At 42.3% G+C, this 27884-nt stretch overlaps 1 protein-coding gene across 1 annotated transcript in view; it reads right to left on the reverse strand.

Moving 5' to 3' along the window:
* The window catches only part of DNAH3 (dynein axonemal heavy chain 3), a 175669-nt gene extending 148044 nt beyond the window's left edge, over positions 1-27625 (reverse strand). Inside the window, exons 1-13 of the mRNA XM_027612190.2 lie at positions 27140-27625; positions 22913-23017; positions 22169-22391; positions 19384-19456; positions 18832-19006; positions 16799-16988; positions 14880-15075; positions 11399-11524; positions 10029-10224; positions 8114-8293; positions 3391-3527; positions 1546-1651; positions 1179-1357 (exon numbers count right to left, since the gene is read on the reverse strand). Coding sequence (XP_027467991.1) covers positions 1179-1357; positions 1546-1651; positions 3391-3527; positions 8114-8293; positions 10029-10224; positions 11399-11524; positions 14880-15075; positions 16799-16988; positions 18832-19006; positions 19384-19456; positions 22169-22391; positions 22913-23017; positions 27140-27178 — 1925 coding nt within the window. The 5' untranslated portion in view covers positions 27179-27625. The remainder of the gene's footprint in view (positions 1-1178; positions 1358-1545; positions 1652-3390; positions 3528-8113; positions 8294-10028; positions 10225-11398; positions 11525-14879; positions 15076-16798; positions 16989-18831; positions 19007-19383; positions 19457-22168; positions 22392-22912; positions 23018-27139) is intronic.
* Positions 27626-27884: the final 259 nt, after the last annotated feature.

Below are 27884 nucleotides of genomic sequence, written 5' to 3' on the forward strand. Positions count from 1 at the left end.
GGAGCACTGGGTGTTATGCACAAACAATGAATCATGGAACACTACATCAAAAACTAATGATGTAATGTATGGTGATTAACATAATAATAAAAAATTATTTTAAAAAATTTGCTCATGAGTTTCTGAAATGTATTTTGTAAATTTAAGATGCTATAAAATGCTAAAATTACATCTATATTTCTATCTATTTATCTATTTACATTTAATAAGAATAATAAAACATATACCACTGTTAGTAGTGGTCATGCTTGCTAAATCATCTTAGTCTTTAGTTAAAAGCACTCTGAAAAAGAAAGCTAGAAAGGCATGGATTAATCATTTTGTAACTTTCAAATAGTTACACCATGGAGCTTGGTTCAGTGCTGCACAAAAGACCCAAGTTAGGCTGGTGTCACACAGGCCAGGACTTTTTGAGGCAACTGGAAAGGGAAAAAACCATTTTCCCCTCTGGATGGGAACCTGGGAGGATATAAGCCTAGAGCTGCTGGGCCCACAAACGGAACAGTGCCTGTCAGAGAATGAAAGCAAAGTAGAGGGAGAAACACTGCATCCTACCAAAGCTAGCAATTCCTGAACTTTTCAACACATGAGCCCCAAATTCCCTTTTCACTTTAGCCAGTCTATCTGAGCTTCTATCCTCTATCCCTTAGAACCCAAAACATCGTGACTAATATATAGTCACCAGTGAAATGAAGGTGTATTTGGGATGCTGTGACTTAAAATAAGTTTGAATAGAGCTTAAGATTGAATGACAGAATCCTCAGACAGCAGAAGCCTGCACAGGAGTGATTCCGGGACGGGGGGGGGGGGGGGGCGGGGGGGAGGGTGCAGTAAGCACCCTGTGTCTCTGAATATGTGCTATATGGCCGGGGAGAAGGCCTGTGACCTTAGACAGCCAAGCCCACGAGGTGGTGTCTCCCTAAAGATGCCTCCAAGAAAGCAAAGGCTGAGAGATAGAGATGGACATCTGCAGGATGCTTTCCACCCTCCTGCTCCAAGCCCCACAGTTCACCTTCTGGCCTGAACCTGAATTCCCCGCCAAGCTCACTCTAGGGCAGAAACAACTTGAGCTAGAAGTTCTGTCTGTTCATTGCTGGAAGGGGCAAGTTCTGGCCACGTTTTCATTCTCCCATTCACGCCAAATATTGTTGCTATCTCTCTGTCCACAATAACAGTACCTGGTATTGGTGTCCCGGTTTACGTCCACTTGGAATTGAATCAGACGGTCTTTAAGATTTTGGGCTCGTTCACAGAGGTCATAATTTAGGGTCATGGTGTCAAGGCAGAACATGGCCAAAGGCACGGTAATGTGCATGGATGCAATTTCATTTCTCCGCTTTTTGATGCTACTGATCCTCTGTAGAAAGGAGCACAGTCAGTAGCTTGATTTGCCTTTAGCCAAGGTGCACTTGCCCCAGCCTCACCTCCAGCCAACCGAGTCCAATGCTGAGCACAACATATATCCTAACAAAATACACTGACTACGTAGTGGATTGTCTGCAGTATGTATCACCAAGATATAGAATATCAAGTGATATTTCCTACCGTCACAAAATCCTCAATTTCATGAGTTTCTTTCAGGAACGCGGTGATGTTTTGTTCCGCCATGTTATCCAATAAGTCATCATACTTTTTGTATACATTTAAGTATCTTCCATAATCGAAGAGCATAAAATCAGACATGCAAATACAGGTCACCAAATCAGATTAGGAAGAGTAGCAAATGAAGACATAAGATCATAAAAATTAGCCCAAGCCAGCAAAGGAAAATAGAATGTGGCAAAAAGTATAGTAAACTGGGAATTCAGAACTTTGGCTTCAAATTCCAATTTTGCCACCTCCTAGCTGCATGAACTTAGGCAAGATATTTCTCTTTTCTAAAGATCAGTCTCTCTAGTTTTAAGTGGAAATAGTAATACCTCATAGGACTGTTGTAAGGCTTACCTAATAATAATGTACATAGGAAGCATCTAATACGATGCCTGATATACAGTGAATATGCAATAAACAGTAGTTCCTATCCCTTCTTCCAGCTCTAAAATTCCGTCTAAATTTTAAGATGAAAATTTGGAACTAGCGAACCTAAAAATCTAATTGGATAAAATTAAGTTTTCCCTTCTTATCAGATCATGCAAAAATGGCTGGACAGATTTCTCCCAAATTGGAGGATGTATTTGGGATGCTGTGACTTAAAATAAGTTTGAATTAGAGGCGCCTAGCTGACTTTGTTTGTGGAGCATGTAACACTGCATCTCAGGATTATGAGTTTCAGCCCCACGTTGGATGTAGAGATTACTTAAAAATGAAGTCTTTTTAAAAAGTTTGAATTAAAATAAAGATGAAATGGGGGCACCTAGCTGGCTTAGTCAGTAGAGCATGCAACTCTTGATCTTGGGGACATGAGCCTACTTAAAAAAAATAAAAATAATAAGAAATAAAATAATAATAAAATGAAATAAAGATGATAATGGAGTAAGCAGAATTAGTTCCATGGGGGCCCAGTGGTGATCAGGGGACATCTGGCCACATCTGGGGATGTTTTGGTGTGTAATGACTGCAGGAGGATCCTACCAGTAAGTAATGGGTATAGGTCAGGGATGCTGCTAAACTTCCTACCATACACAGCAGCTCCTCACAATACGGAGTTTTCTGGTCTAAAATGTTGACAGAGCCATGGTCAAGAAACCCATGTATCCTGGTTTGCCTGGGACAGCCCAGATTTACACTTGTTGTCCCACGGTAATTGTTAATAAAGCCCTCTTCACTCTCAAAGTGTCTCAGTTTGGAAGCTGTATTATATGATCCCCCTAAACTAGGGACTGCTCACATGGGCAACTGTGAGATATTCTATAGTATGATGATTAAGGAGCATTCAGATAACTTGTCCTCAATCCCCTTTAATTCCTAAATCCAAAAAGCTCTGAAAACAGAAAGCCGCTTCAGAATTCATTTGATGGCAAAAGCTGGCCTAAACCAATGTGAGGCTACTTGGGTGAATATTCATATTGTTCACTATAGAAATATCAACACATTTAATTAAGAGGTGCTTCCTCAGATCTTGCTGAAGCTGCATCATCAGGTATGATATATGTATTACGTGACTTTTCTAAAATCCAGAAATTTCTAAATGCCAAAACCTGTCTGGCCTAACATCTTTCAGATAATGGAGGTGGACCTGTAATTGAATCTGAATTCTGGCTCATTTATTTATTTGCTCTGTAATATTGGGAAAGCTTCCTCAACTGTAAAATGGGGTTAAATAGTAATACCTGTGTAAGTATTGGCTATTCTTACTATGTATGTGTTCCTGATGTGTGGGAACAGCGATCGTGTATTTGATGACAAACAAACCAATACCAAAATGGCCAAGTTACAACTAAACCAACTTACTTGTGGGGCCCAACTTGATTTTTCTGATACACCTCAAAGGTTTGATCCACAAAATCAGAAACTAGTTTTTCTTCAGTGTTAACAGTTCCAAGAATCAGATTATAGCCTTTCAACTCTGGGAACAGGACAGATTCCACCTAAAGAACAAAAACCACTTTTGATGTCATAAGACATCCATGAGACACAAGAAGGGAAATGGCACCAAAATGTAAAATCTTTTGCAACAAACACATTTCCAGGGATATCAGCTACCTTTTCACTCTTTTTCCTCTTGGATAGTGCCAGAATCACCCTCCTGTTCTCTTTACCTCTGTCCTCTCTCCTCTCCCTGGTTTTGGGTTACTCATCTTTCCCTCATCCTTTCAAGTCTCTGGTCCATGGAGAATTCCCCTGGGCCTCCAGTTAGGATGTTAGGTTTCCTTACTTAAAGGTCACATTCTGAACTTTTCCCACACAGCATAATCATAATTAAATAATGTGTAATGAGCTTGTCTGGGTTTGTCATGGGATTAAATACCACGAGGGCTTGGATCGTATCTGACTTCTTCAGTATTATGAAGGGTTCAACAAGAGCTTGGCACATAGTAAGTGCTCAATAAATACTGTGTGACTGAGTGAATATTACAGCGATGGTCCCTGTCCCCCACCCCCATCAGCTTTTACTAATGAAAAACTACTAGAAACATGAGTTCTAATTCTGATTCTGCCACTAACTAACCATGTGACCATAGCCACTTCTCCTCTCTGAATTTCCATTTCTTCATCTGAAGAAAAGGAGAGATACTAGATGCTTCTCTCACCTCAGGGGGAAAAAAATCTATGGCTTTACGGTCATAAAGCTAGAACAGTATCTTTTCTGATAATTCAAGTTCTCTAACTTCTTAATGGCATGTATGTGTCCCTGAGAAATGTTCTCACTTGCATGACTCACAAAGACATCCAAGTCCCTGCTGGGGACCCACCGCCCTCCCTGTTAAGAAAGCTGATAGTGATTGGTCTCAGAAAAGACTGTCAGAGGGCTCTACTTGGTGACAACAGTTATATACCATGGATGAAAATGCACTGATTTAGAAAGGGGGAAAAGCTAGTGCAAATAGTCTGTGTCCTCCCTCTTTGGACAATCTGAAGGTTTTTAAGCCAGTGGAGGAACAACTTAGTTGTGGCCATACTGAAGACAGTGGTTGAAAGCAAAGATAGGGAGGATCTGGCATTGGTCAAGCGTACAGATGAAATGGTTTAGGGACACACGACTGGTACATCTAGGCCATGCAAGAGATTACATGTGGGCAGCATAAGGGATTGTTTCTTGGGAAGAAGTCTTCAGTTGAAAGAGGAAGTAACACCTTTTATTGCCCTTTAAATGTGGCTGGTAGAGCAGTCTGTAAAACTAAGATGAGATCAATGATGTCTTTTCCAGATAATCACGGTTATCATCTGCTGATCTCCCCAGCTCTCTGGTCCCTGACTTCCTGGTCTTGTCATCACCCTCAGTGCTTACGCCTGCACACTTCTCCAAGTTTGGGATTTCCCTGGCACTTTGAGTGAGAAAATTCTCCCATCAGTAGAGAGGCTGGCCCAAGTAGCCCCTTTCCACAGTAATGTATGTGTGTGTGTGTGTGTGTGTGTGTGTGTGTGTGTGTATGAGAGAGAGAGAGAGAGAGAGAGAGAGAGAGTATATTTCTGATTATAAAAGTAATGCATTGACATGGCTGCTAATGCTAATTTAAATTTTTTTTAAAGATTTTATTTATTTATTTGACAAAGAGAGCATGAGAGAGCACAAGCAGGGGGAGCAGCAGATGGAGAGGGAGAAGCAGGCTCCCTGGTGAGCAGGGAGCCCAATGTGAGGCTTGATCCCAGGACCCTGGGATCATGACCTGAGCTGAAGACAGAGATGCTTAATCTACTGAGCCACCCAGGTGCTCCGATTTAAATTTTCCTTATTGTGTTTTTAGTTTTAGAAAACCCTTCCTTATTTCACCCCACCTCATTTTATTTATGCCTCTCATTCCCCTCTTTTCATTTCAATCAGTATTACAACAACCATGTTTCAATTTTTTTGCTAAGACAATTATTTTCTAATATTTACTTTGGTTTCCTTTAGTAACCTTCTCATAAATAGGCTTCCCTTCTGTACCTTGAAACTGTTATTTTCAAAACCTCATGCTGACATAAAGTCTATGTTTAGGGGGCTGCCTAGCTGGCTCAGTTGGTGGAGCATGGGACTCTTGATCAAGAGCCAAGATTGTGAGTTCAAGCCCCACACTGGGTATAGAGATTACTTGAAAATAAAACCTTAAAAACAAATAAATAAAGGGGTGCCTGGGTGGCTCAGTCATTTAAGTCTGCTTCTCCCTCTCCCTCTGCCCCTCCCCCAACTCGTGCTCCCTCCTTCACATGCTCTCAAATAAATAAAATCCTTAAATAAATAAAATAAAATGTTTATTTAACCATAAAAAAGGCAGGTCTGGTAGGGGTTGGGGATACTGTCTACCTGTTGCTGTTCTTAGATATTCTTTTTTTTTTAAGATTTTATTTATTTATTTGACAGACAGAGATACAGCAAGAGAGGGAACACAAGCAGGAGTGGGAGAGGGAGAAGCTGGCCTCCCACGGAGCAGGGAGCCCAATGCGGGGCTCGATCCCAGCACCCTGGAATCATGACCTGAGCCAAAGGCAGACACTTAAAGACTGAGCCACCCAGGCGCCCCTGTTCTTGGATATTCTTATTAGATACTCAACCCGAGCGGCTATTCTTTCAACGTTTTAATACCCAGTTCAGAGATAAAATAGTCTGAGGAGTTTGACGCAGGAGCCAGCGCTGTGAGCATTTCTCGATGGAGAATGCTGAGCCGGGGCTGCTTTTCCTCACAGCTTGATAAAGTCCCATTGGCATTCACTTGGGCCTAGCTTTCAACCCAAGGACACACTGTGACCTGTGACTCTTATCTTCTTGCCATGACAATCCACTAAATCTACTACCATCCCTGCTCAGTGTTTGCTGGAGCAACCACATGAGCCCTGGGCTCTCCTAGCCCAGCTGCTTGCAAACATTGCTAATCGACAGCAGTGAAAGGGAACCTGAGTGGTATGTACTTTATCTGTTCCCAAGCCCCACACTTATCCTTCCAAATTACAGGGTCTTCTCTTTCATTTCCTTCCCAGGGATATGGATGGTAGGAGAGTTGCCTACTGTTTCGTCCCCCTCCACACACCCAGTTTTCTTGTTAACCAGGCTTGGTTGGGTTGGAAACCCCAAATTTAGAGTTATCTGGTGAAATCGACTAGAGCATTTGGCCTCATGTGCTGCTCTACAGCCCCCAACTCTCATCTTGAGCTCTTAGAATCCTCTAAGTAGAAGACTACATCACACATAATGCCTGGGGAGGGAGGGGGTGGGGAAGAAGAAGAAGAGAGAGAGAGAGAAAAACATCCCACAGTTCCCTTCCCTATGTGGGGCTGGACACATAGGGATCTTGCCACATCAACTGCCCAGAGGGAAATAGAAGATAGATCACAAAAGAATCACACTCATGTGGGTGATCCTGCCCAGCACTAAAAGTCTGCTAAGTGTCTGGAATATGATTAGCAATGCCACCCTGGAAAGGAAACTGGAAGGGGCTTGGACCAGGAAGGAAAGCTTCCATCTTTCCCTTTGATGCCTTCAGTGGTTAAACAAAAAAACAAACAAACATATGGAACTTCAAGAACTAAATGAGATATCGTTTTATGAAGATTCTTGGTGAGTTCATGGCATTGTTCCATCGTGAATCAACCCAAGTTGGATATGGCTTGGGACACATCTACCCCTTTGAAGTTGGATCATGGGGGGCTAGGGGAAGGGGGGGACTCGACTTGCTCACAAAGTAACTTTTTTTTTTTAAAGATTTTATTTATTTATTTGACAGAGAAAGACATAGCGAGAGAGGGAACACAAGCAGGGGGAGTAGGAGAGGGAGAGGCAGGCTTCCCACTGAGCAGGGAGCCCAATGCGGGGCTTGATCCCAAGACCCTGGGATCATGACCTGAGCCGAAGGCAGACGCTTAACGACTAAGCCACCCAGGCGGCCCACAAAGTAACTCTTACTGCTCTTATTAAAAGCACAATTCTTGGGACACTTGGGTGGTTCAGTCGGTTAAGCGTCTGACTCTTGATTTTGGCTCAGGTCATGATCTCAGGGTTCTGGGATCAAGCCCCACATCAGGCTCCATGCTCAGGGGTGAAACTATTTGAGGGTTTCTCCCTCACCCTCTGCCCCTCCCTGGCTTGCACGCGTGCTCTCTCTCTCAAATAAATAAATAAATCTTAAAAAAATAAAATAAAAGTAGGGGTGGCTGGGTGGCTCAATTGGTTAAGCATCTGCCTTTGGCTCAGGTCATGATCTCAGGATCCTGGGATTGAGCCTCACATTGGGCTCCCTGCTCAGCAGGGAGTCTGCTTCTCCCTCTGCACCTTTCCCCCTCATGCAATCACTAGCTCTCTCTCAAATAAATAAAATCTTAAAAAAAAAATAAAATAAAAGCACAATTCTCAAATACATGGACATTTCTTTATGGCCCAAATCTTTCTGGGGTTAAGGAAGGCATACTCCCCTTTACTTTGGTATTTATCTCCCAAAGTAAAACTCCCCTACCTGAATACCTTGTACAAACAGCCATTTTAAATTTATTTTAGTCAATAAGTAAATAAAGGTATAAACAAATGATTAAGTTGATACTATACCTTGGGGATCTCCCTAGAGTTCTTAATAATTTCCAAGAAAGAGTTGTGTATTAACTCCCAGCAGTCATCAAAAGATGGATTAAAGACAATAACAGGTTCACTGACTTCAAGTTTGATCATGATTAGCTGAGGCATGAAGAACTCCATCTCTTGGTAGGGCTCCTCAAAATCATTCCCATCCTTTAGGAGACATTAAGATATGGTGGCTGTCACAAGGTGCGGCCTTCCAGAATCAAAGGAGTGAATTTTACCCATTCACAGTATGACACAAACACCAGAAAAGGAAATGCAGAGTCTCACACACTGTTCATGTTCAAATAAGGGCTAGGTATGGCTGAGCCCACCCCGAGCTCATCCACTCTCCCTTCCCCAAAGCTTTTATTCAGTATGCTTACTTTGCTTAGAAATTCCTGCATTAGTATTTCCAAATCCTTCCTATCCTTCAAAATTCAGCTCAAAATCCCCTCCTCTGGGAAGCCTCCCTGTTCTCCAGCAAGATATAATCTCTTCCACTTCTGAACTTATAAATTTCCACTTCCTTCATGGTATTTTATCTTTCTGTCTTGCAGAGATGTATAGGTACATCTTATCTTCTCTACTCTAACCTTGAGGGCAGGATCTGTGACTGAACCCTGTACTTCCTCCAAAAGATCCAAGACAACATTTAGCACACAGTCGGTGCTCAACAAAAATTTGTTGACAGAATCCAAAAGTAGAAACAGTTATCTGTATGCCTCAAATGGAGCTTGCTAATGAGTGAAAAGTCTATTTTAAACTTTCAAAATGTCAACCTTCATATAACAGAAATATTGGCATGGAGATATCTACAATTCCCTACCAGGCTAGTAATATATGTTACCTCTCATAAACTACAATGCCTAATGAAATTGTCATAGTGTAGTTGTACAGTACTTGTCTAAGTCAATGATGTTAGACATTTCCAGATCTGTTTGAGGATGACTGATGAACACTGGTTGAATAGTTATCATACATCAAATACCCATAAATTTCCCCTTCTTTCAGACATACAAATATTTTACTTTTCCCTTTGTGTGGAATTGTAGAGTGGGATTTGTTCCCACATCTGAGTCTCTTCTGCTTAGCAAAGTAGATGATTATAGTGACATCTATCGATTGGTTTTTGCTAGAAAGCTAACATCACAGCCTAAATTCAGCAGCATTGGTTTCTACATTTTTTTGAGTAAAAGGTCAATTGTTCATCTTTACTTCATTTGGAAAAATACTTAGAATTTAACCTTTTATAACCAGGCAATTTTATATTTTTATTACTCTTTTTTTTTAAGGTAAAATGTGCATGTGGTATAAAATCCAAATGAATCTTCCTTAATCCTCAGGCTATCTGAGTTTAGGGGATACTATGAGGTTTTGAAAACCAGGACTCTGGCTTTTAGCTTTTATTTTGACTTCACTGAAGTAGTTTCATGAAGAAAGTTATTAATTAGGTCAACAAAGCCTTTTGTTTTCAGGAATGCCCCTTTCAAAGACCAAGGAACAAAAAGTCAACATCTGCAATGATACACACAACACTCCCTAAATATCAAGCCAAAGATTTATAATAAAACTTTTTCAACTTTCTTTAACAGAGAGGATCAAAAAGGGACCTGTTTCCCTCCTATAAGGGGCATGAATTCCATTTTACTCCATCTTTCTTTAAATATTTTTAACAATTTCCCCACTTACAGAGAACTTGGTCAGTTTAGCAGTAATTATCTCAGGAAAGCATGCTGTGATTCACAGAAATCATTTTCATGAGCTAATAATGATCCGATGTGTGTGGCAATCAAGAATTTTTTTATTTTTTATCCTTGGCTCACAGCTGAGAACCTGCGTGATGGAATTCTGATTGTCTCAGTTGTTTCCCCTCAAATGGGCCTACTGCTGGTCCCCTACATACCTTGTGTATCATGAAAAAGGAGACGAGGTCCTCGAGAGACTTAATGACCAAGTCCCTCAGCTGGAGTGACATGAAGGAAGCAACAGAAGCAAAATATTCCTCAATGTTACGAGAGGAGTCATAGTCACTCTTGGGAGCAAAATGGACCCACCGCTCCTTCTGTGAGATGAAAAGCTGGGCACAGGTGGGGATCCACCTGTAAAGACAGGAAGGCACCTGAGTAAGAAGCTCTTCTGAGCTCAGAGAAGTCCAATCAGACGTTCCCCACTCTCTGTGACCAGGCAGATCTAAGCAGCTTTCCAAATTGGTATTTTCATATCCCTGGCTACCTCACCTGCCAACATCCCTTTCCTGGGAAGAAAGTAGTAAGATTTGAATTGAGAGACTACTCTTCCATGAGCAATACCCAAATACACAAGGGATGCTGGTGGCGTATCCTGCTCTAGGAGTCTCTACTTTCTTCATTATAATCAGAGATGGTGGTGAAGGGGCAATAAGGAACTGAAATGTTCTGTCCAACCTCTCTCCCTGGCAAATGCCTGGCCTCTGTTCAGACTTTATAGGGGGAAAGAGAGAAAGAGGAGAAAAAGAAGAAAATGTCAGAAGAGAAATTCCAGGATGACAGTAGCTGCTCAGAAGTTGGTACTAGAAATAAGAAAAGCAAAACAAGAAATGGAGGCCTCCTTGTTCTTTCTTCCTACCTCCCCCAATTTCTAATTCCCATTGGGAACCACTGGCCTTTTCATCCTATCATATCTCTTTTCTGATTTCTAGAAAAGTATTCCTCTAACAACCAGAAAAGTACTAGGAACAGCCATAGTTGTAAAGACAATAACTAGGATATTTATCGAGCAGCTACTATGGTGCCAGTGGTTGTGTATACATTGCCTTGGATAATAAAAACCCATTGGTAGGTATTATCACCATCATTTTACATAAGGGGATTTCTCTGGCTCTGGATACAGTCCTGCATGCATTTGCAAAAGAAAAAGGAATCATCTAAGTGACGGAAACCTCCCTAACCCTGGAACCTTGCAGTGTGTATCTGGGCCACCTGAACACAAGTCATTCAAATGCACTGTCGTGTAACCTAGCAAAGCCTAACTTGACTTCAGAGGAAGGGAAGAGAAGTGGTACCCCCAACAAGGAATCATAATGAGAATTTCAAAAAGGTAGAGGGAGACCAGGAGGGAGGGCTGAAGAAGAGTGTACATGGGGAGACACAAAGACTGTCGGGGGATGAAATGTGGAAGGAAGGAGCAAGAGGAAGAGGTCAGTGGGAAGTCAGCACACTGTCCAACCTCCAGGCTGGGAGACTCAGAGAGTTTATAATACTGTGATGCAGTCCCATTCTGAGGCCAGATACTGACTTGTTGAGAAGAATTTGGCGTGCTTCCATGCAGTGTTTCTGGATCACATCCCGATATTCATGAGGCTGCAGAGGCAATTTTCCTGCCAGTAATTCTGCTGTTCGAACAAACCTGAGGTCTCTAAATCTGCCAAAAAGAGAAGGAGAAATGTCCTGGGCCGAGAAGACACTTAAAAAATGAACTCTGTAGGATAAGTTCAAAGGGCATATATCCTTTTTTTTCAAGGCGAGTAAAACTAATTATATCTGAAAAATCTGAGAGTCTGAGGAGGGAGTAGAAAGTCCAGAGGAACCTTGCAAAGAGAAGATAGATGAGCCAACTCAACTGGTGTTTGCTTAGCCTTCCTATGTGTCCTGCTCTGGGTAAACCACCTGGGGAGCGGGGTTTTGGCACCAACCTGGTATTTGCCTGGCTGGAAACTGGGATATCAAATGGACAAATCAAAGTTCTTTAACAGTGAAGACAGAGAAGACTAGTCAAGAGAAGCAACACCTTCATGATCAAGTGGGTTCCATCTAATCCTCAATGTGGCCCCCAGGTGCGCTACTCAGGACAACTTGAAGGACTGCTTTGTTCTAAACAAACACAAAATCCCCCTATAGGCCTACCCTCGATGGCTGCCAGGCTCACCAAGACACACACAGTATCCCTTGGCATAGTGCCTTACATATTCCAGGCACACAATAGCAACCTGTGGATTGAACACATGAATCTCCTTCCACCTTTTCCTATGAGGCTCTTATCTTCTCCCATTTCTCTCAGATCAATGGATGTGTTGTCCTTTACCATATTCCCAAGGCCTCTTTTAGCTCAGAGGGCCACCATATCTCTTCTGGATGTCTACCCCATTCATTTATAAATCACTCTTTTAAATCACCATTGCCTTTCACTTTTCCAATTAGATCTTTGCTCACTTCCTTAGCTCATCTCATTTCTTGCTTCCCGTTTTCATCATCCACTGGAACGATCTCTTGGGCACTTTTCCTCATCCTTAAATCCCACAGCCTACATTTCTATTCCTTCTTGGTGGAGGTGGTGAACTTGGTCCCCATCTTGTTTGGCCAGTCACAAAGCACTGTTAGGGAAGGAAAAATAGAACCCGAGACCTCCCTCACCACACATTTGATATCCAACCCAAGTACGGCCCTTGTCACCACCTGGAAATTACATTACTTATCTTTAATTCAGTCCTAACAAACTTCCTACAGTGGCTCTTCAGACCACAACTCTCATTCTGGCCCCCAGGCCCCTTACCCTTCACCGATCACTAGGTGACTTCTTAGAATTTTTTAAATTAAATCATGCAGGTCACAGAGAAAAGGTGTCTGTATCATTTCCTTAACAAATCTTTCTCACTGTTGTTTTTTGTTGTTGTTGTTGCTGTTCAACGGACAATAATCTTCTAAATGGGTTTGGTTCACTTTTGCTTTTGTTGCCTATATAATCTTTAGGGAACCCCTAAAAACAAGGGGTAAGGATCCTTTCTTTTCAGAAGCTATAATAATTTGCCATCTTCACTACATGATCAAATTAAATGCACGTGTATGTGTACATCTTCTCAGCAGTGAGCATTTGGCAAATTTTACCAACCCTGAGACTGACCTTTTTTGTTAATTTCCAGGATATTTTTTGAGGCCATAAAAATGCTTATAGTTAAAGCTGTACCTTCATTTATTGAACAACTACTATATGCCAAAACTGTTCTAAACAACTCATCCAACAAATACCATGAGGTATGTACTATTATTATTCCCATTTTACATATAAAGAAACAGGGACCTAGAGACAGTGGCTTCCCCAAAACCACACCATTCGTTACTGACAAAGCAAGAACCAGAACCTAGGCAGTATAGTTTGGGAGCCCATTCTGTAAATTATTACCCTACACTTCTGCCTCATTAGAAAATGACTTTTTTTCAGGGTCCTGACTGGCACCTCCAATGATTTAGAAAACTGAATTTAGTCCAAAGAAGGGAATGTGCTTATTTCTTACCATTGGTGGGCTCCATGCCAGCTTGACTTCCCTCTCAATTCTCTTTGGAAATATAGGTACAACTAAGAATGTGATAAACAAGTAAGTTCTCCAAGTAACAGGGCTCCCTTAAGATTAAACACATTGGAAGCTACAGAGCCTTCCCAAAATAAAATATCTGAGCTACTGGTAAGTTGAGCCAATCAAAATTAAGCAAGCATATTTGCCTCTAGTTTTTCTAATAAAAAACTCAGATGGTGGCAACTCATCCTGTCATCAGCCTGACCTCTCAGCGAATCCTGCGTGGCCTCATTCTCCCACCAGGATTTACACCTCCCTTGATGGACGTACCCCCCCCGCCCACCGCCAAATGACAGTCTTTCTCTGCAGGTGATGAATGGATAAACTGAACATGGTGCAGCCATGCAGTGGGGTAATATTCAGCCATAGAATGGAACAAAATACTGATACATGTTTCAATGTCAGATGAACCTTGAAAACATGATGCTAAGCAAAAAGCAGCCAGACACGAAAGGTCACATATTGTGTGATTCCATTTATATGAAGTGTCCGGAATAGGTTAAATCTGTAGAGAGAGAAAGCAGATTAATGGTTGCCAGGGGCTGAGTGGAAGGGAGAAAGGGTGGGGGTGGGGGACTGCTAATGGATACAGCATTTCTTTTTGGGATGATGAAAATATTTTTGAATGACAGAGTGGTGAGAGTTGGACAAATATGTAAGTGCACTAAAAACTATGGTACTGTGCACTTCAGAAGGCAAATTTTATGGTGTGTGGATTATATCTCAATTTAGAAGAATAAAGGAAAAAAAAGTGGCTCCTATATTCTCTAAACTCCTTCACTTGCTGTGGCCACTTTAGTCATTGATGAATATAACTGAGACCCCTGCTTGCCATCCCTGTGCTGGCACTGAGTTACCTAAGGAATAAGACCCAATCCCCCCCATATGTCTCGGAGGCTAGAGAGTGATAAACTAGCACACACACAGTTGTAATTCAGTGTGATACATGTCCTCATGGAGGTAATGGCTCATTCACACCTAAGGGGTACTTACAGTTTGTCGGGCACTGTTCTAAGTACTTTGCATGTATTAAGTTATTTATTCCTCCTACCAACCCTATGAAGCAGGAACTCTTATTATCCTAAATTTAGGGATAAGGAAAGCAAGACACAGACAGATGATGTAACACACCTGTATTACCTAGAAGCGACAGAATTAAGATCTGGGCTCGAGCAGCCAGCTCCAAGTCTGAGCTCTTTACCAGTATGAGCCAGGACTTAGAGACAGGGTCAGGGTGTCATGGGAGGATAAAGAAGGGTCACTTCACTGCGTGGAGAGCTGTCACTTACAGTTCCTATGCATTTTGGGTCTAGGATTTTTGTCATCTCCCTGCAAGGGCAGGGCTACCCCCACTGTGCCCAGCATAAGATACTGTCTTTTGTGGGCAAACAATAAAGGGAAAGAAAAGGGAGGGGAGGAACTTCTTACTCTTTAAACCACAGTTCTTTCAGGTTGAGCATCATGGGGTTCACCGTGTGCAGATGCTCCTCATTCCACTTCTTGGCATTCCTGTAGACGCTGTGCCAGGGCACAGGGGCTCGGATCACTCTTCGAGGAAACATGCGGGGAATGTTCTCGATGAAGAGTCTTTTTCTCTCTGTTGGGTCCATGAGGATGTAATCAACTATATAAGCAACAGAGCAAACACTTTGTTAGTACGTAGGGACCTTGAACACTCTGTGCTCTTAGCTGCAGCACTTAGAATGTAAATAAGCCTCTGACCATTTACACTGATAATCCCCATTATGTTGATAATCCCCTGGGTATAACTAAATTGGGGAAGCTCCACTCTGTTGGTGTGTCTTCTTTCTGAGATGTTTCATGGAGGACTGTAACTTTACAGTCTGAGGCTTAGAATCTGGGGTTGAACTCTACTAGGATATCTAGTATCATGTATGAAAATGAACTAGCATTTGCTGATGCTTCATTCTTCATTAATTGATTTCTCACACCTAAGCAGTCACACAAAAAATTCAACGCAACAGATGGCATCAGATACTTAGAAATGGAAATTTAGGGGTACCTGGGTGGTGCAGTTAAACGTCTGACTCCTGGCTTCAGCTCAGGTCTGACCTCGGGGTGGTGGGATGGAGCACTGCATTGGGCTCTATTCTCAGCAGGGAGTCTGCTTGGATTTCTCTCTCCCTCTTCCTCTGCCCCTCCCTCCTGCTCTCTCCCTCCCTCTCTAAAATAAATAAATAAATCTTTTAAAAAAATGGAAATTTAGAGACCAAATATTTCACATGCTAAGGAGAGAAAGATTGGTAAAAGCTTCACAGAGGAAGTGACATTTGAGCTGGACTGGGAAGAATAAGTAGGAATTTGTAGACAGGATAGAAAGGGAAGAGCACAGGGATCAGAAGGAACAGCATGTAATGAAGTGCAGTTCTATGACTTTTGTAAAACAGGCTCAAGGTGCTGTGAATTATCTTGGGGTAGAAATATCAGATGCAAGTGGTAGAGTTCAAGGTGATAAGACTGCAGAAGTAGGTTGAGGCTGGAATTTGAAGGACTTTCCGTGTTTATCCTTATGAATTTGGTTCTATCCTACAGTAGACAAGGGGCCATTACACTGACACCATTAGAAAGTTAATTAGGAAATTAAAAATAACTAGACAACCTGGTAAAGGCAGCTATCGTCCAGATAAAATAGGAAGGCGAGGAACTCATATGATCACCACTCCCCTTTGATGTGTTTCTCACATTACTCACCATCGTTAAATATTTCCCAGTGACCTACTGTGTGTACAAGATACGGGCCGAAGGATGAAGGGGAGCTATGATCAATAACATATCCTTCACCATCAAAGAACTGACAGTCTAATACGGGAGCCAAGACCCATAAGAAATGAAAAGACAACACCAGTGTTAGATCATGGAAGAGAAATAATGGCCCAGGAGATGTTCCAAAACAGGGTGAGTTGAAAGTAGAGACAGTAAGTACAGTGAATGCAGAGGATGGAGGGACCACTGAGGGCTGCAGAGATAGAAAAATACTTAAGAGGCAGGTCTTGAGCTAGATTTTAAAACTTGAGTAGACCTTTACTATTCCTAGTGCTGCCCTGGGGTGAGCAGCATCCACAGCTCCTGGGAGCTTGTTAGAAATGTAGGCTCTCAGGCTCCACCCCAGATCTGTCTAATCAGAATCTGTATTTTTCACAAGAGCCCCATGTAGGTGCACATCAAAGTACAGGAAGTGCTAATGTCTACATGAGTGATGTGGGAGAGAGTATTTGAATGAAAAGGATATTTCTGGCATTTTCAGAGGAACCAGGGTGGACTGATAGTGAGAGAAAGATGGTGCCCTCCACAAGGGAGCCCCTTGCCCCATCTACACCCAGCCTTACCAATGCTTTTCATGAGGCTACTGTAGTAGTCATTTTCCTTCTCCTTCACCAGGGCGATCATCAGGGGTTCCAGGAAGGGACTTGTCAGCAGTGTGTTAGAAATCAGCTTTGAAATCCGATGCATCACTTCATCCTCCTCGGGGGCAATCATGTCTTTTTGGATGCCATTGGTCAAATAGTAATAGTACCTCTTCCATAATGCAAGATAATGACTGTGATTGGTTAACTGTGCCCACCCGCCCACATCTGTGAGCCTCCAAGAGGCCCTATTCACACAGCACTCATCCCCACCCTTCACCCCCTACGATCGGGCTTTCTGGGCCCATTGCCACACACTCACTGCAATGTGATGGCAGGCAAGTGCTTCCTTGACCCTGGAGGATTCAACCAGAGCCAGAGAGTTCAGTGGGGTATAAGGATGGACTTGTCAAATGCTATGCAGATAGGAACAGTGGAATGAGTACTAGGCCAGGACAGAGGGAACCTATCTGGTGAACTTTAAGAAGATTAACAAGCTCCTCAAATGGACCCAGTAATTCACCCTTCTCAACGACAATAATGGCCTACAAAGCACTTTGATCCTGTGGCTTGGAGCCACAGTGAGGGAAAATTCCCCAAAGTCCAAGTGAGACTTACAGTACTTCTAATCTGACCGTGGGCTTCTGAGTTTAGAAAAGCAACAAAAACACACAAACTGAACAAAAATGGCCAATGTGATCTGGTGACTTCAGGAAGTTTTGTTTGTTTTGGGCGCTAAGCTGCTGGATAGCTGATTAGCTCTAGAAATGAATACTTTAAGATAGATGAGAAGCACGAAGTGTAGGAAATCAGGTTTGACCTTTAGTGACAATTGTCTGTGGTCAGAAGAGGCTGAGCTCACGTTTCTCCAATCTTAAATGGAAGCTCCTTATAGAGAAGAAACTTCCAAACTTCCCTCATTGTAAGAACTGCCTGGGGTGGGGAGAGAGGCTCTTATTAAAATGCAGATCCATAGGCTCCACTGAATCAGTTTGGGGTTTTTCAACAAGCACCCTGGGTGATTCTTATCTTCAGGCAAGTGTGAGAAATGCTGCCACAGAGACTTTGGTACCAGTCAGAGTTGGTCTAAGTTCTAATTGTGCCTCTTAACGACTGTGTAACCCTGGGCAAGTTGCTTAATCAGACCTCACCCCAATTTCCACACCTGGACAACAGGAATAATCATAGTACCCAGATCTTGAATGGGGTCAAGCATCTAGAAGGTTTAGTATGGAATTTTGCCAATAGCACATACTCAGTCACTAGGATTTTTATTATAAATCATTTCATTATACACACTATAAACTCATAAGCTATTTGCTCTAAAGTTTTGTTCCTTTTCTTTTAAAATAGGTTAGAAACTCAAAAGTCTACCTAGAACCAAGCAGGTAGTTAATCAATGAAAGTTGGCTGGATGTAAGAAAATAATACAGAATACCGGAGACTTTCACAAACTGGAAAATGTATTTTTCATCTAACAGAAGTAGCTACTTCTCAGCTTCAAATATCTTAATTTTTTTTCAAAAGAGGTTAGAAATCCAGCTTATGTGAGATTTCCCTCATTTTCAAAGCACATCTATAGACCAAATTCAGCCTATGGTAGAGTTGCCAGATAAAATATAGGATGAAGTGGGATATATTTATACACTTAGTATTTTAGTATAATTTTAAAAATTATTCATTGTATATCTAAAATTCCAATTTAACTAGGTGGCCTGTGTTTTGTTTTGTTTTTCAAAATCTGGCAACCCTAGCTTATGGGTCAGCATTTTGCAACCTATGTTCTAAGAGGACCCAAAGGTTTCTAAGACTTACTAAAATAATTCACACACACACACACACACACACACACACACACAAACACACACAGACCATTATTCAGTAGTCTGTTATGGGGTCTGGACTTTGGTATTTTTAAAACATTCCCTGGGTGATTCTGTTCTCCCCAAGTTTAAAATCACTGAGATGCCAAGAATACTCAGCAAATTGAGAGAAAGGAAGCAATAAGAACGTACCTCTAAGTCTGATTCAGATGGTTGGGTTTCTTTACCTTCTATTTCCATCTCCTGCTGTAACATCACACCAATCTGTTCTTCTGGACTCATTGGCCTGCTTCCTGGAAGGGTCGAAGATGTCGCCACCTCCTTCTTTATGGGTGATGAGATTGAGATATTGCAGGCCAGCTTGGTCCTGAAGAGTAGGCACAGCTCAGCCCTTGGTTCTCCGCAAAGGTGCTCTGTGTCAGGCCTACTGTCTTCAAGCTGCTGAGTGTTGTTGTGCAGGGAAGCCCCTCTCCTCTGTGTCATCTACTAGCATGGGTCCTTCAATGACAACTTCTAACCATGGAACACCCATAGGTATGCTAGAACTGGTTTTGCTCGGTTGGTTTAGTTTTATTCAGAGCCTTAAAAAATTGGGTTAAGGGGACTGATGAAAAAAAAACATTAATTACTTGGAGTATGAGAATGCTCTGAAATCAAGATGCAGAGCATGGTGTTAATGAGACCACAGACTTCTGTAGTTCAGCTTGGTGTCCTTCAATCCCCAACACCCACAGGGACACTTACCTGGTGGGATCCTTTTTGTCTCTAGGGGAGAACTTTCTTTTCTTCTTGTTGGGTTCTGAAGAATAGTTAGCTGCTAGAACAGTGGAGAAGAAACACATCAGGGATGGCCAGTAGCCTTGGGCCAACCTTTGTCCATAGGGACATGACTCTCAGGACAGCCCCAGAGCATACTAAGAGAGGTAGACTTGGCACAGTGGGATGAGGCAGGAGATGGGCCATCTGGTCCCACATGTACCACTAAACATCTGTGTGACTCTGAAGGAGTAATTTCAACACTCCAGGCCTCAGCTTCCCCCAGTGTGAAATGGGGCTGCACATACCTTCCATTCATTCATACAACTGACAAGTATTAATAACTGCCTACTTGATTCACTCACTGATCCTATATGCCCTATTTTCTAAACATCGGAAGTTACTGTTCAATGTTTTCCTTTAAATAGGTGCAGACTTTTAAACTTAGTATATTTATTTTAAAGGAAACACTACCTGATTATTACAAATAGAAAAACCAACAACATTTGCAGTAAATAGTAAACTTTAACTAGATACTGTAACATGCTTAAGTCTTTAGCCTAAAACAACAACAGAGAAGTGTTAAAGACATAATATTAAATAGACATTTTGACAGAATCAGAAAGAACTGAAGACTCCTAATCTAGATGTATTCTGAGTTCATACTTTGAGCTCCTCCTATTCCAAATACAACAATAACAGACTCTTTAAAAATCAAAAAGACATTACAATATTCAACAAGATGTTTTCTATGTGGACCAAAAATGCACAGAATACGAAGTAAAAGTTATAAACTTGGCTTCTGTGTCCAAGAGCAAGGAGTAGTTAGGTATTTGATACCTGGGGGAGTAAGAGAATCCAGAAACACTCTATGATTGTAAGGGACTGGCGCTAGGCTCACAGCATAAAGCCAGGACTGAAGCAAGGCTGTCTTACCCATGAAGACAGAGCAGAACTGCCATACAGATAAAGCACAGGGATCCTCAATTCATAAGGAAGCCAGAGACAACAGAGGGAGACTGATAAGAACAAGGCCGAGCTTCACACAGCTGAGGGACCACATCTACAAGATCCAAATATCACCTTAGGATGGGAGTTCTAAACCACCAACATAAGGTCTGGTGCTAGTTTGAGGTCCTAAGAGGACAGATGAAGCCTAAGAACAAAAAAGTCAGATTAAGAAGGATGTGTCAAAAGGATACACACTGACTACATTTCTAAGTGAAAACAAGCAAAACTAATCTATGGTGACAAAAATCAGAAAGTGGTTACACTGGAGTGGGATGGTATTGGGTAGGAGAGAGAACTCATTGGCAATGAGCACAAGAGAACTTTCTCTAGTGGTGGAAATGCCCCATATCCTGTTTAGGTGGTGGCTATATGGTTTAAACAATTGTCAACACTCACTGAACTGAACACCTAAGATCTATGCATCTTATTGTATGTGAATCACACCTCAATAAAAACAACGGTGGGGGGGAAACATGTACCAAGAAGGGATAAAACTCTCAACACAAGCCTGCAAACTAAAATCCCAGAACATATGAGAAAAATAAATACTAAGAAAGATTGCTAATAAACTCAACAATCAAGGGATAGATTCACAAAGTGAAAACAGTACAGCATTACAAACATTGCTCCAAAATAAATGTTTAAGATCCTCCCAGGAATATTGAAAGAGCTATGCCCACAAGAGTAAAATGAGAAATTGGCAGAGGTGACACTCATGAGTAGAACCAATTAGAAAATCGGAAAATGTAAAGATATCATCATGAAAATAAAAAAAAATTCATTAGATGTGATAAACTCAAGGATCAACGGAGTTGAAGAGCCAATTAGTAAATTAGAAGATACATCTGAGGAACTCACCCAGACACAGCACAGAGAGAAAAATGAAAAATATGAAAATAAGTCTGAGACAGAGGGCAGATGAAGAGGCTCCAACACACACTGTAGTTAAGAATTACTGAAGGATAAGCAGATTTCAGTGTACCCAGCAGGATTAAATAAATTAATACATATAAAGTACTGTGGTAAGCAGCTTCCAAGATGGGCCCCAGTGATTCCCCACCTCCTGGTATCATGCTCTTGTGCATGTGGGCTAGACCTAGTGACTCACTTCTAACAAAGAGAATACAGAAAAAGCGATAGGATGTCACTTCCAAAACTAAGTTCCCAAAAGACTCTGGTATCTGTCTTTTTGGCTCTCTTCTCTCTCTTGCTCTCTCCCTTGTTCCCTTGTGAGGGAAGCCAGAGCCATGTTGTGAGCTGCCCCATCGAAAGGCCCATGTGGCAGGAAACTGATGTCTGTGGCCAACAGCCACCAAGGACTTGAGGACCTGAGTGGTCATGGGACAGGATCCTTCCCTGGGTGCCTGTAGATGACTGTGGTTCTGGCTGACACCTTGATTGCACCCTTGTAAGAGACTCTGAGCCAGAACCATTCAGGTAAGCCATGCCCAGATTCTTGCCTCATAGAAACCGTGAGACAATAAGTACTGGTTGTTTTAAACCATTAAGTTTTGGGGGTAATTTGTTACGCAGCAATCAATAACACAAGTGTTTGGTGTGTGGTAAACGTGAGGGATACGGCATATGGTAAATGTAATGTTAGCTATTACAATCATTCTCGTTTCATGGATGAGAAGACTGAGACTCTGTGGGGTTATCCAAAGTTAGCTGCAGCAAGCGAAGGAGCCAGGACTAGAACCCAGGACTAAAAATCCCACCCAACGTCCCATTCTGAGCTGGTATGGCACATTGCTACAAATACCTAATGGCAGTCTCTGAACCATCTTTTCTCTAGGGACATTGATAGTGACCGACTGGTAAACCTTCAGCAGGTCCCTCAGCTTCAGGTCCTGGGCCATCAAGGAGTAGTTGTTGGCAATGGAGTCGCTAGGGCCACGGTAGTGGTGCTGCTCTTTGAAGGGTGCAGCCAGGGTCCACGATGTGCGTTGCATCAAGGGGGGATAAAAGCTGTGCGACATGACCATCTACAAGGGAAGAAACACAGAGGAGTATGACACGGGGGAAGACACCTCTGAAGTAGCTTAAGCTCCACTCACATGGAGACTCAGGGAGTCCTGTGTGCCTTATGCTGTTTCTACCTTCTACAAATTCAGGAAAATGCTTCTTGGATGGTCACCAGTTGCACTTCTCTGTCCACTGTGAGCATGATTTCTGACATCAAGGACAACAGCTGGCTTTCAATAATCAGTATATTTGTGAGTCAGGTAATTTACTTCTATTATCTTTATTGTTTATGGACGTGGCTATAGTGTAGAAATAATGGAAGATGCAGAAGTTCAGAAAGGTTCAACAACACAGCAGGGAAAGGAGAAGGCTGGATCCTAACTCACTTTTGTGCTACTGGATAGCCTTTTTTCCCCCACACAGCTGGGGACTTTTCTCGTAGCAGAAGTGATCAAAGCGCCATTGATCCCACTTGTCAAGTCTGACTGTCTCCCTGCCCCCGGGGAGTACCAGCAGAAGAGCAGTAGCCAGGTGAACATACCTGATAGAGTTCAGATGGTTCCTCTTTAGCAGAAGCAGGCAGAGGGGGCAGCTCTGGCCGCCTCTGGGAGTGGCTCATGTGATGTATCGAGTCACTCTTGGTGATCTGTGAGAAATGGGAACAAAGTCACTCTTTAGGAATTAGGAAAGATTTCCAAACCTCTAGGTTGGCATGGAGTAAAAAGATCCCCAAGAAAGAGGTTAGGTTACAGAGTTCTGCCCACTAAACACCCTTCTCACCCCCCATCCATGGTGTAGGTTTCATTTTTTAAATTAGCAGTCTGTCTCTCCTCCAGTGTTTTCTCCTTGGCTACCCCTCTATGAGTAAATTAACATATATTTTTCCCCTGGGGAGACCCCAAGTTACCCTATCCTGGGTCGTGATTCAAGGGTCTAACTTTAAAAAATGGACTATTGCATTTCACCAAATACACAATTCCAAATAGAAATTGGCTTATGCAGGGGCATTGTATTATCTATGCTTTTGACACACGCATGAGCAACTCTCTGCACTTCCTGTGAAAAGAAAAAAATATCACTTAAACGGTGTGGGTATCTAAGTCCACCAATCCATTCAGTGAATGTGCACTTAGGGGTGACCCTCAGGTAGGGGTGAACGTGTGGCTCCGATGGCCAGTCTCAGTTCCCAAGCACCTCTCCTGAGCAGAGCTAAATGTGACTGCAGTGTTGAGCAATTCTGTGTGTGTTTCTGTCCTAGGACCCAGCCCCTACGTGCACGATCACTACTTATGTGGGGCTGTGATGGAGAAAGTGCAATGGGTCCCAACATAGAGGAAAACTGCAGGGCTGGACTTATTGAGAGGTGTTTCTACACAGCACTTTAAAGATGGTTTAAGGGATTTTCAAGGGCACTTTTGACTCTCCATGATTTTTTTACCTTAAGCAATGACTTTGGACTGAACTCTGTAAGACGAGACATTACTGGATTGATTTGATTTAACTGAGTCAGCAAATTATGTCGTGCAGGGCAACTGGCAGGGGGTAGCAGATAGGGGGTATATGAAGCAGATGTTAGCCACCCTCATGCCCTAACCAACTGCTCACTGATGACTCAACCTCAGAAAATAGTGATAACAACAACAACAACAACACTATCATTATTCTGAATTATTTTGTTCTAGGCACTGTACAGCCTTATGACAGTTTTTTATACCCACATTCAACCTGAAGAAACTAAAGCTCAGAGAATATATAGGTAACACATCCTAGCCACACAGAGGTGCTTTTAAATACACATGACTCTGCATCCCAACACATTGGAAATAGCAAGTATCACTAATATGACAAGTTACTTTAGGAAGGTGTTGATCTTAAAATTAAATGAAGACATGCAAACTCATAAACAAAGATGCAAGCCTGAGATCTTTAAAAACATACAACAGGCCCACTGGTCTAATGGCCTAATCCAGTTATTCTCAAAAATTGTGGCACATCAGACTCACCAACAGAACTTCATTAAAAATAGGGTTGGTTGGGCTTCAATTTAAACAAAGACTCACAGACCTTGTTTTTAGCTTAAAGAATTCATAAAGAATTCACTTTGTTGATTTAAACAACTCTGTCTCTCTCCTCTTGACCTCAACTTTAAGGATCTAAGAATTCATCAATTATCTCCAAGATGATTTTCACTACTGAAATTAATATCAGAATGGCACCTGGGTGCCTCAGTCTGTTGAGTATAAGACTCTTGGTTTTGGCTCAGGTCACGATTTCATGGGTGGAGAGATCGAGCCTTGTGTCGGGCTCCATGTTCAGTGGGAAGTCGGCTTGAAGATTCTCTCCCTCTGCCCCTCACCCCACTCATGTGCATGCACACATGTGCACCTTCTCTCTCTCAAATAAAATAAAATCTTAAAAAAATTAATATCAGATCTGCACCTATCAGTTGAACAAAATGAGAGAACTCTGGCATCAGACTGAAAGGAACCTGGTCATGCAAAGTGGGTATCACACCATCTGAGGTAGATTCTGGCAACAGCACTTTCAGCACTATGAAGTCGTTTATGATTTCCTTCAGGACCCCAGATGTATAACATATACTGATTGATAAGTTACGGCTGCCTGTTTTTCGTCTTTGCAAGCAAGAAGGTTTTGTGGTCAGTGGAAATCTTTCCCTTAGCCTAGCTTTTAAATCTGTTTCAAATAAAAATCTTCATTAAAAGAGCAACAAGCAAACACCTCAAATTTTGGACATCTTGAGTAAGTACCAACAAAAGTGGTAACGAGTAGCTAACCCCCAAACCCTGACCTTTTGCAGTCGAGGAGGAAGTTAACATTATTCAGGTGTCTTGGTCATCATGCTTCTGCTCGTGGTTGGAGTAAACCTGACATCAGCCCTGACACCAATTGGGAAGTTACTCTTCCTACCAAGAAGTAGAACACAGCCCTAAGGGGACATAACTGGCTTTTCTCCAATTTCTGTCTGTACTGTATAATAGACTGATCCCAGTCCCTGGCTCCAGGGAAGGGCATGTGACACGGGTCTGGCCAGTCAGGGTTCTCCATCCTCCTAGACACAGTGATTGCTCAGGGACAGGCTTGTGACATAAGCTGGGCTGATCAGAGACTTTCCTAACACTTTCACCAGACCTACTGAGAAAGAGGCACTCTTAATAGTCATCTTTGCCTGATGTGGGAATAAAGCTCTCCTTAAGATAAAGCCAACATAGAAGGAAGCATAACTCCCAGAAGGTGAAAAAGATGGACTCCCAATGACAGCAGCTGGACTCCTGGATCCAATTTGGACTTTTCAGTTACTTAAGCCCAGAGATTCCTTTTTGGGTTTGAGCCAGATTGAATTATATTTATGCTCCTCCATACTGAGAGATGGTCATCCAAGGGGCAGACACAGAGGCAGCTGAATCATCATACAAAGAGATAAGCCATTCTTGGGAAAATAAAGAAAGCAAAACAACATTTTGCAAGAAAGCCAACGTGAAGAATTTTATAGAACATAATAGAACAGACCTCTGAAAAACAAATTAAATTTGAGCTAGTTTATAGGCACAGACTAAGACTTATACACACAGAGCCATAAATACCCTGAGGGCAAAAAACATCTCAGTGCATGGGACAGGAAAACGTGGGATACACACAGCATCAGCAGACCTAGAAATCAATTCCAGAACAGAACAAAGATACTTTTCTCGATTGACCATACCCGGCTAAGAATTCTCTGTGGCATCTTCAAGGGGAAAGAGATAGTGATTTTTGTAAGAACTACCCAGTATGCAAAATGGTTTGTTAAAAATGTTAATGTTTAAGTGTTTTCTCTGGTAAACTGCAGGGAGTTTTCATTTCAGGTTGTGGATTCAGTCATTATCAACAAATCCACTTTAATTTCATAAAGTTTCAATTTAAAATGCTCCTTTGGGCACTTTAGTGTATGGCAACCTAGTGGATCTTGGTTTTTAAAACCAAGATTCTGGGGCGCCTGGGTAGCTCAGTCGTTAAGCATCTGCCTTTGGCTCAGGTCATGATCCCAGGGTCCTGGCATCAAGCCCCGCATCGGACTCCCTGCTCAGCGGGAAGCCTGCTTCTCCCTCTCCCACTCCCCCTGCTTGTGTTCCTGCTGTTGCTATCTCTCTGTCAAATAAATAAATAAATAAAATCTTTAAAAAAATAAATAAATAAAACCAAGATTCTGACACCTAGATCGGGTAGAACTATTACTTTCAGAGGGCTGATTTCTGACTGCATATGTTGTTTGCACATTCTCCTTGGAGGCCATTCCCAAATGCTTACCTGAGGCCTTGCTGTAACAGGATCACTCAATTCTTAGTTAAAAAATACAGATTTGGGGACCCCACTCCAACCCTTCTGGATCAGTACCTTTGGAAGTGAGGCTAAGTCTCTGTTTTCAAGAGGCTGTCTAGGATATTCTGATGTATACCCAGTGTTGGGAATTGTTGGATGAAATAGAACATCTAATGGCCTTGGAAGGGAAGGGAAAGGAACAACGGTGTCTACTCCTAAAATTTTCACAGCAAAACCTAGGGATGTTCAAAAGCCTAATTCAGCAAAAAGCATATTTCAAAGGACACACATAAAAAGGTGGTAAACACACTTGCTCAGTCAAGGGGATCTGAAATGGCAATTAGTCTATCATTGAAACGTCCTTCCCACCCATGCCCCCCCATTCCCTACATGTTGAAAATACAGGTAAAAAAAAAAAAAAAAAGAAATACACCTTAAAATTCACACCTACCTTCTGAGATGAGCAACCCATGTCACTCATGTTGTCCATTCTAATTGGACCTATTACAAAATGAATAAAGAGCTCCCAGTTTCTCCGGGGATAATCCTCTCCTACTAGTGGCTCTGAAATTCACACTTCCTTATAGCATAATGGGGATGACGCAGAAGATGGAACTTTCTAAATGTTCTGAAAGCTCTGTTCACAGGGCTGCCTCTCTGAGGTCATAGACTTCGGCCCCTGGGGAGTTCCCTGGTAGAAGAAAGAAAGTGAAGCTAGAGAATAAAGGGACAGAATTGGGGTTCTGCTGGGCTTTTCTGCTGTTTTTCCAGCACCTCCTGGTCTGGCCAGTCTTCCCTTCCACTTGAGGAGCTCCTCTCTTGGAACTTTTTCAGGAACACACCGAGTTCACTGTAGAGGAAAAACTGAAGCAGAGTTACATATTAATACAGAGAAGAGGGAGGAAACACCCGCTGAACAATACCCTGGCAGCATGAGCTCTTCTCTCTCCTCTTCTCCGGGCTGTTTTAACATTGTAGGTGCTTGCTTGCACCCAGGCCCTGGGGCCCGTAACCAGGTTTCAGCGTCTGTTGCTAAGGAAGGAGGGGCCTCAGCTGTGCCCAGATACAAGACTGGGCTTGACTCAGTGGGTGTCTTCCTTTGCTGGAGGCCTGGCTGGGCAGCAGAGATCGTTGATGACAGAAGCGGAGATGGGAGGGTGTTAGCAATGATCTGGGAATATGGAGGTGAGTGGCAA

The sequence above is a fragment of the Zalophus californianus genome, chromosome 10 (assembly GCF_009762305.2).
Source record: "Zalophus californianus isolate mZalCal1 chromosome 10, mZalCal1.pri.v2, whole genome shotgun sequence".
Lineage (NCBI taxonomy): Eukaryota > Metazoa > Chordata > Mammalia > Carnivora > Otariidae > Zalophus > Zalophus californianus.